This window comes from Varroa jacobsoni, unplaced genomic scaffold (assembly GCF_002532875.2).
Source record: "Varroa jacobsoni isolate VJ856 unplaced genomic scaffold, vjacob_1.0 scaffold_775, whole genome shotgun sequence".
In the NCBI taxonomy this organism is placed as follows: domain Eukaryota; kingdom Metazoa; phylum Arthropoda; class Arachnida; order Mesostigmata; family Varroidae; genus Varroa; species Varroa jacobsoni.
The window spans coordinates 13,162-23,330 of NW_019213677.1; the positions used below are offsets into that span (position 1 = coordinate 13,162).

The window sequence follows — 10,169 nt, forward strand, 5'->3', positions numbered from 1 at the left end:
ATATATACCTTTATTTAATCGTACTTGTTATGCTACAGAGATAATTAGCTGGGCTTGAGCTACTTGTTAGCGGAAATAATAAAAGATATAGTATCAAAATCTAATATATATATATTTTTTTTTATTTCACAATGCATTTTGTAGCATACAATGAAACAGAATCGTTTCATACCTGATTACCTCCGTATCCGATAAAGGCATCTGCAGGAGGGCAAGCCGCAAGGTCCGTAGCACCATCACCAACCTGAAGGGTTAAATTCGTGTTAATATCCATCCACATATGTGAAAGAATGGTCATTTCCATAGTTCTTAGAAGCGTATTTTCTATTTTGCATTTATATATTGCAAAGAGTTAGAAACCTGATTACAGTACGGCTACAACATACCATGACAACTCGCTGATACCCGAACTTCTTTTTAAGAAATTGTACAACGCGCGCTTTGCCATCCTGATGACTCGTCGGCTGCTTTTCTTCGAAACCAGCATAACTGCCATTAAAGTAGAACTGCAACCATTACAAGTATAGAATACACCATCTCAGCAAATAATAGTGGTTTTCTTACTATATAGTAGAGAGAATCTTACTTGTGATAATCTATCTATTGACAATTATTAATGACAAAGCTAATTAATGGCCTAATGTCTACATATTGTGGGAATAAGTATTGACTTTTCAGATACATTTGCAAGCGATAGATTTTTACAGATTACTGGTCTAGTTTTACTTAGTTTTTGAAGCCTGATGGCCATAAGTAATTGCTACGATTAATACCGTTGCTTGGAACACTGTCTATGTTCGTTGTATCTTGGTTGGATAATCACCTTGAGCTGGTTCGCAAAAATGTTCTCATGAGGGATGGAAAGTTCGGTTGCAACTGGTTCAATGATCGACTGGAACCCGCCAGAGACGAGATAGACGGCTGTGTTACGCGCATGCAGATGACCAACGAGTTCTCTAAACCAAAAAGACGACGAAATTAGATAGAAAATATATTACGGAATAAATAATTTAACAGTATAGACCGTATAGATCAATTTACTTGATAAGGTACATCTAAAGATTTCTTCTGAGACGATATTCAAGACTCTTTTGGGATGCTACAAGATTACAATCAACTGAAAACATATATATATATCTCAAGAGTGTGATTTCGTTATTGTTCCAGGATGATGTTGTCCACCTTCTAATGGAAGACCTCAAAGTATTTAGGTCAAGTTGTACTGCATTTGATTATAAAAACTGAAACCCTGTCCAAATGCCTCATTTGAGCTACGTTTATGATGACAATTATTCTTTTATCTTTACGGTAACATCATTTAATAGAAAAAGCACGCGGTGCACTTCCGTCATTTTGCTCTAATCCCTTAGCCAATATTCAACGCGGCAAGAAAAAGCGAATACCCCTGTGATAGAGGTAACAACATCGTCATCTCAGCTTAATGTTGTCTTAGACGCTGCTAATAGTTACCACAAGAAGCTAATCGGTCAGTGTATGGGTCACACAAATATATTTGGCAAACCAGCGCTATGTTTACTACCTGCTCCGTCGCCCCAAGACCTCTATTCCAAACCGTTCTATAGTGATCCCAGATGCATTTGATTTACAACATCATGTTTCTTGAGCTGAATTGAAAATTTCTACCCTTACGTCTGCAAAAAAAGCGTGTTATTAAGGTAGATTCAGTTGCTGCTACCAAATCGATCATTCTATTGTTCAGGCGAGCCATAAATACTCATTTACTTATATTTATATTTATTTTTATATATTTATATGGCAACACTCATCAATACATGAGGCCCGTAACGTTTGGTACTATTGCCACAATAAAACGGAGAAACAGTGTCCTTTAAGGCTCCACTGCAACGGAAATCGCCGTTTCCATATTATAAACGAGAGCGAAACCGGTAGCGCCAAGCTAACTGCAACAGGCGGCCATCCTTCGGTTTCAGGGAAGCCGTCTTCAAATAAACATTGGTATGTTGGGCAACATAGATGAACATTTAAAACACTGTCTCCTGTTAGCATTTTGGCATCGAATGGCTGTTGCCACGCACAGTCCAGCTTTTTTTCTCAATAAAAGCACCGCGGAGAGAATCGAGGCCGATTTGCCTGATTTACTTTCACATATCTCAACGTTTGCTACTAAACTATGAGCGATTCAACTATTCAAATATCAATCCGATAACCTCAAAAAATAGTGATCAGCCAGCAACTTCTTCAACTGTTACATAGTTTCCTTTTTGTTTTTTTGACGAGGATGTCTATAGCACCAGTTTTCGTAAATATTGCTTCCGTGCTTATGCCTTCGTTCGCTATCGGAAACCTTCCACTGCGCGAATTACCCAGCTATGTGAGTTGACTTGTGCGTGCTATTCAATCAGTTCAAATTATTAATTGCATTAAGCGTAACACCAATGGAATTTCGCGATTTGCTAAGTGAAGTTACACTTTAGTTAAAGTAACGGCGAAAGCACTGGTGAAACCCTATATTGCCGTGGTTGTAAATGAGATGCGGTGTCCGCCAAAAAGTCAACAGACGGCACAAGCCAACAGCAGAACAACAAATGCAGGTACACAGACTTAGTTCCAGAAATGATTCGTAATTAAAATTTCAACATTATTTTCCGCTCAAGTGGTCTGCGATCTAATGCTGAGCCTATTTCAGCTAATTTCATTGACGGAATTGCCATTCAGAAGCAAATTCTTCGACAAATACATTCAGTCGGATTGCATTAGTCACCCAATTATTTCTGTATAAGCCTTCTAATTGTGTCATATCAATCACACATGTCACAATAAATAACATCAAAATATCAACTAACTATTGCTTCTTTTTGCAGGAAACTTTCTTTAAAAATTTATCCAAAACAACCACGAGTGTGTTTGTCCTTTTAGGGCATTGTACACATACCAGACAACTAAATTGAAGTCTGACTACGTCGAGTCGATACCTAGACATGGCGTTATGCTTGACAAAAACAATCCTCATTATGAGACCGCCCTTAAATGCATCTTAAATCCGTTCATTTAGAATCTAAATAAGTGTACTCTATCTATGGACCCTGAAAAATGATGGTTCGTACATTCCTGCGCAAACATATGGACTTTTTGTAAAAGAGCGGCCCTAGAGCTGAAGGCTGAAGAAGATTATTAGAGAAGCCGGCGCCTCAGTTCTTGAGCGGGTTAGACAATAAATCGATTGTACTATATTATTGCTTTTTCTTGAAATGAAAATGGACATCTAATGTCCAACCGGGTTTACTGGTTAAGACTCCCACAATACCAAACGAATGCCTTAGCAGCGAAGTCTGGTCTGAGTAATGCATTAATTGTTAACCTCCTTGGAATAAAAGATTCCTACGTTGATACATAATAGTCCTAGTAAACAAAGCAACGGACATCCGACTCGAATGACGCTCAAACATATGCAAGCTGTTTCGTCGTACGTTTCGAATACTCTAGATTATACGTAACACAATTCAAGTAGTGCCATTAAAAAGAAGTGGTGTAAATAGACATTCACCAGAACTGCCTGTATCTCGTAGGAAATTGTTAGGCGTCAAACTTAGAATCGAACGTCATGAGGAAATGTCTTATATATGTATCCTAAATCTATTCCGCGCACTGTGTTCCCACCCATAAACGATTAGCCGCACATCCTAAGAATCACCTAAGCTTGGTTACCACTTTGATATACTGTAATGAAATTTTTAGGCTGTAGAAGGTACTGGTTAAATGGATTTTTTTAGCCTCTTAATGATGATAAAGTAGTCATAGGAAAAGTGTTAGTCATAGGAAAAGATTAACACAAGGGACACAACATGCCTTACAGATATCGATCAACAGTAAACTACATGCAAAAACATTGAGCATATCTAACTTCTCATTACTTTTGTCATAATGATATAGCTACTTGCGTAAGCAGAAAATATCGAATCGTTTCACATGACTGAATGCACGCTAGTACATTCAATCGTTTGATGTGGTAAGAAAGAATAAGCCTAATTACTTACTCAATGCCAGGTGACAACCTAGGCGGGTTTTCGCGAATGTATGTTTCCACCATCGCCATATCTGGTTGAATGAGCTCAAGACGTTTCGTGAGCGCCTCACGGAAGGTCATGCCACCTTTCATTGCTTTCGCTGTTCTATTATGAATATAAAACACGAGAACAGTCAATAGCACTCATCAAAAGAAGAGTTAACAAAATTGCTTCAATTTAAATCGATTAACGAATGTATACACCAAACCGCATATATGCCCAATAAACTGCAGAAAATAATGCGAATCATGGCTTAAGATATTGGGTATTCAAATTTCTTTTTAAGAGGTGACGGTTTTGACAGTTTCATGGCAGTTTCCTTGTAATTGAAGCAGCTTGTGGTGGGTTTTATACATAGTCTAGATGAAAACGCTTACAGATCGGCAACCTCCTTGTCAAGTCCTGCAAAACGTGCCAGCTCATCAATTGCTTCATCCATACAAACCTGAAAAAAATTATTGCCGCTAAATATTATGCGTGTCATTATTATGCTCTGGGCGCTTCACTGATATTGAATGTTATACGATTGATCCAAAAGTGAGGTTTTGTGCTACACAGTCAATTTAATGGCACTGTATATCGGGTTCAACAGTTGCCGCATCGATAGAACATTGAGTTTTACATAAATTACAAATTATACTGCCTAAACCTAAAGGAAAATAATAATAATAATAAAAGTAGCGAAGATAGTACATACTGTCGAGTCAACATCGAAACAGACGCAGTCTGCCGCACGCCACATAGCTTTCGTCTGGGCTTCTGTTAACGATAAAGGCTGAACGGGCATTTTTCTAGCAATGGCTAAGCTGTTCGTACTACTCAACGAAATCTGTCTTATCAATGAAGGCTGAAAATGACAGACGAATATTAAATTATTATTAATAGCCATTGGTGCTGAATTAGTCCAAATCCCCCTGACCGCTGCGTAAGATTATGGTGCAAAACATTTGTAACGGTGTAGCAATTAGTGGTCATTACTCAAGATATAGTGACTACTCATTATCGCGTCAAAAAGTAATTCCTATTGACACTGGCTGTGGCATTGTAAAGCCCCAAAGCAGTTTGAAAGGAAAGGAGCGGATGCTTTTCTTCCAGGTCTGTTTCAATTATAAATTCATTTTTTTTCTATGACTGTAAACCTGTTTTTGTTCGCTTTTGTTCAGGATGCCATATAATATTAAACTATCAATGATACATTAATGTTTCCTTTATTAACATTATTCTAATTATTCTTTACTTAAATAAATTACTAGTTTACTTAAATTTAATTTTAGTAATTTAGTAATACATGCATTGAAAAACATCTACCTATTTTTTTTGTATCATTATACAACTGCATGTCAGATATAAATACAAATTTGCATTATGTTACACATTGTCCACGTTCATCACGACGAATTTCATTGTCAAGGTTGTTTACACTAGCAATTAGTTCGTCAATCAATCTATATATACATTTTTTCACCATTTACAGGAAGTCAAGCTTTTTTTTTATTTGTTAATATGCCTACGCACGACGAGAATGGCGAGCCAAAGTGAAATTTCATTGAGCAAGGAAGAGACGTCTGCCAGTCTAGAAACTAGTTAACAATGATAATATTATTTTACCAATAAAAATGAATTTTTCATTTCTGCTAAAACATATATGCTTCTGCGCAAAGTGAAACACTTCTTATACTCTTCTATTAAACTTTAGGTGATAAAGGCAATTTGAGATGGTCAGAGCACTTGGGTGCGTAGCAATTAAAATGTCCTATTTAGTCTATGATTGAACTCACCTTGCAAGATGCATAACAGAAAACTTGTCCTCACAATACTTTGTTATCTTTAAACTCAAAATGCAAGTTATATATAGTAACTATAAACGTAAAGACTGATTACAGTAACTTCTTATGTAAGTAGATACACTGAAATATAGCTCATTTTTAGCTCTTACTATTTAGCTATTTTTTAGTCTTGACTGCCCGCCCTTTGAGGTGTATTTTTATGTAAGGATTAGAAGCGATACTCAATACGTAAAACATGATGGATATTGTTAGCACTTTCTGGTTCTCTGTTGTGATATTGCGTAATCTATAGCTCTGTAATAGTTAATCGGCAAATAACACATGATCCCTTTCGAGTATCAACATGTTCTGAATTCATTTGACGCACAAGTGTGTTTAGAAAAATTATCTGTAATAGGTGTAACATCTGCTTTGACTTACGAGAACTGCATAAGCGAATCGTATGTTATAGTTTTAAAATATCTTATATATAATATCGGTGGTCCACTAGATGAGGCCACTCGAGATTGAAATAGACGTAGATGATCTTAGTTTTTATCAGGTATCGGCCGACGATGTGGACTCGACCGAACTCTACATCAGATAGCTTCCATTGACATTGTATACTACAGCGTCTTACCAGACAATTATGAGGTTCGTTTTAAATAGCAAACTCCGGTTGAATTTTCTTATTGTTAACGTTATCTCCGTGGCAAGAGACGAGATGTGCTCAACTGTATAACGAGATAACGTAGACAGTTCGTTCACGACTCTTCCGTTACCTAATACAAGCTAGTATTGGAGATATCCCAAATATCTACACATGTCTATTAATCCGTATCTGTGCTGCACTATAATCAACTAATAGTCCATATATTTGTAGACCATTGCTAGAATGCAACTTACTATTTCAAATGTTGTTGATTCCTTTATTTGCTCTGTTAAACATGTAGAGGAAAGAAGCGAGCCAAAAATGTGTTGATAATTTTTGGTAAGCGATCGGCCAACCCTTTATTGACTTTCTTCGAACTTAAAATCGAAGCCCGTTTTAATTGAGATCAAAGGCCAGTTATCTTTGTACTAATTATCTGCTATCCTAATTATCAGCTGAATCTCACGTAAAGCACAATTATTTACAGACTACGTTCAATACCACATTCATTAGTTAGATATATCAGGAACGAACCACTGACTTACTTCATCCACACTCATACAATTTTAATACGGTTAAGCCTTTTACAAGCAACCTTCATAAACGTCATTTATAATCTAGTGATAAATCATACAAGCAATTCTACAATAGATCTATGAAAACACCAGTTCGAAAGCAATTATTACCATTTTTTGAATGATATTTAACACCAATTTCCAAACCGCTACACAGCTGTTGATGCAGTGAAATTACTATCACACTCCACGAACTACAATGACCTGTAATCTCAGTACGATCCACAAATGGCTACGTCACCTATTGATAAACAGTAAGTCACGAGATCACAGAAAAATGAAATGACTTGATCGAAACTATTACAGCATACAATTAGACAGCGCCTTAAGTAACCCTTTCAATTAAGAGTTTTCAAACGCTGACCGTTCGTAGCAAAACATGTGAGACAGACACTGCAATAAAAGTTCAGTGTCAACCTATATAGCCGACAAAGGTTGCCATACACTCGATCCATGATGACGTATCGTGCACAATCATAATCTTATCACAGAGATCTGGCGAGTGCCTTCCTCAGATGGTAAGATTCCCGCACCTAGGTTAGTTTCTCATATTTTCCTTTTTCTGGAAACATCGCCAGCAGAGATCAAAAAGGAAGTACGTGTTGAGCGTCCTATTGCTTTTACGTATGATAGGGTCTGGCTATGGTGAAATAGCAAAATTGCTGCAGTTTCAACCGAACGACTACTTACGGTATCAAGATTCATTACAAAGTTAGTTAGGCATAACTCTTCCATAGAGATACGAACTACAACAGGCAGGATAGCACACGGTTATCGACATATTGTATGTCTATGAGTACACAGAGATTGTCATTATACGTGTTACCAATACGAACAAACGGTATCCGGGCCAAGTGAAATTTACAAGGCCTCAATCGCAGCTAGATCTACATAGGATATTCCTGTTCCAAATACAGTTTCACAGTGTCACAGTGTCCCAGTAACAGCGCAATAGTAATATGCTTGCATGCTAAAGTTAAAAACACGTGGTAGTCTAGGTTCGGACTTCGGCACTTTTCGTTCGGATTTTTTTATTGCTGGGAACCAGCTAACCGTAGTAATGCCTAATGACATACATATACATATACAGTAAGCTAGATATGAATCGAACTAGACCCATGAAAATCGTTTGTGCACGTCATCTTTAGTTGTTTAGTAAACTGTTTCTAACTTCAATTGTTCCAAACACTTTCATATAATACATATCCTCTTTGAAAGCTACATCATGGAAATTTAAAAAAAAGTTCATCCTACAGAGTCATCTAGGCTATGTTCTTGGTTGGTTAATTATGTAGCTGCAATACATACCTTAGTATAGAGCAATAGAAAAACTAATGTGAAGTAGGCAAAGGTGCACAAAGGACAGAAAAATTGCACACGATTATTGGACGCAAAGTTAGAAGAACAAATAAACAGGTAAACTCTTATCATGAAACTCGAAGGGGTCTTATTTGCCACTCTCAGTCGTCAGGATCAAACGCTTGCCAAAGGCAGCTAATTACAGACAACACGTTTTTTACGACGATGAGGTGTTTCTTATACTTCTATGCCAAAGAATCCACAGTTTAGCGGAGGGGATATTACCTAGCTGAACGATATTTTAAGTAAGACGATCGTTGTCGGACAGTAGTGGTTTAGGGTCAAATTAACCACTATAGGCTGATGTGACGTCGATTTTAAACATTGGATGCACATATATATGTAGTATAATTACTTATATATTAGTTATTTACTAATTGTAGGCCTAGGCGTTTTGTTGTGTGTACCTAGTTGTCGTTTATGATTTCTTGCAATCGTTTGCGTCGCTTGAAAATTTCAAGCAATTTTGTCAAGTTAACCGGAACGGGAAACTTTGCCTGATAGGAGATGTTACTAAATGTTTCGAGACGAATGAAACATCGAGTCAATAAGATCGACGAACTGATTTTGTAAGTACTTACTATGAGATACAGACTACGTGTTCTTCGTATCATATTTTACCCCTAACTTACCTTTAATCTCAGCAGTAGCCGTTCGTTTCCGTACCAACGTTGCTCAAAATTACCCCATCATTATTACTGAAAGATGACTATCTGAGTAATACTATGGGAGGACCTCCATTATTCCGAATATGAACTTGCTGCTATCGCCTTTAATAACTGGGTGATTTCAGTTCAATCTTGGAGTTCATAGTTTCCGCTAGTTAATCTATTTTTAGCGTAGCTATTTAAAATTAGCATATACGTAACTAATATTTTGTATGTGGAAAAGAGATTAAAACGTTCCGCCAAGCTGTTGGCATCAAAGGCTAAGTTACTTCAAAGATACCTTAGTCCACTTATTTCTGCTACGTACTGACGCAACCAGGCATCAAATTTTCGCTCTTGTCATCCAATTCATTCTAAAATATTTATCGCACCTAATTGTGCTTTCCTAGAGTGAAAGTGATCGACTATAAGTAATGTCATCAGACAATTTTTCAGAAATTTTCATATTTCCAAAAATGAGACGGCAAGCGGTCACTAGATCCTGTCTTGCCATCTCGTGATTAAGTGTTCAGTTTTAAGATTGAGGTTTAGTTCCCGTTAAGCTAGTGAACAATTTGTTAGCTCTTTTAGTTCTATAAGTTGTCGATAACAAGTCTGTTTACCTCCAAAGTTCACATTATTATTACTCATTACATTACTGTTACATGACTGCCATCGTTAGTAAGAATTTATTTTTTCGAAATAATCTTTTGTTTTTACTCCCCGCCTCTCGAAATCACGTCTTCGCAATTCATCGGTGAGAGATTCTAATGTGACGAGATATCCGGATATTCGTCCGTCTTTTTCGTCTATTTCGAACATCCTTTTTGGTAATTATAGACACTGTTGCCACGAAGTTTCGCGGGGTGTCCAAAAAACGATACCCGACTCTATATATCCTAGATATTTCGAACCTGTTACATGCTCACAGCACCTATGAAGACAGTCACTTGGATATTTCAGCCGAGCTTTCCTCCCACGTACTCTCCTGTTTAAAGAAGCAATTATTCTTTGTGTAGACTATGGTCTCTAGACATTTGTTTTATATTTAATGTCCGCACGTATACCTAGAAAATAAATGGAGTTTCTTGTATATATATATATATATATATATATATATATAT

General features: G+C 36.9%; 1 protein-coding gene across 2 annotated transcripts in view; it reads right to left on the reverse strand.

Moving 5' to 3' along the window:
• The window catches only part of aay (phosphoserine phosphatase), a 15,746-nt gene that overhangs the window by 1,880 nt on the left and 3,697 nt on the right, over positions 1-10,169 (reverse strand). The window contains exons 1-7 of one of the 2 annotated variants that reach the window (XM_022838800.2): positions 7,151-7,448; positions 4,744-4,893; positions 4,424-4,491; positions 4,017-4,151; positions 824-956; positions 387-506; positions 173-244 (exon numbers count right to left, since the gene is read on the reverse strand). In XM_022838800.2, the coding sequence (XP_022694535.1) occupies positions 173-244; positions 387-506; positions 824-956; positions 4,017-4,151; positions 4,424-4,491; positions 4,744-4,893; positions 7,151-7,153 (681 nt within the window). In that variant the 5' untranslated portion in view covers positions 7,154-7,448. Of the gene's footprint in view, positions 1-172; positions 245-386; positions 507-823; positions 957-4,016; positions 4,152-4,423; positions 4,492-4,743; positions 4,894-7,150; positions 7,449-10,169 lie in introns of those variants that run through there. The other variant, XM_022838801.2, reaches the window with a different exon arrangement.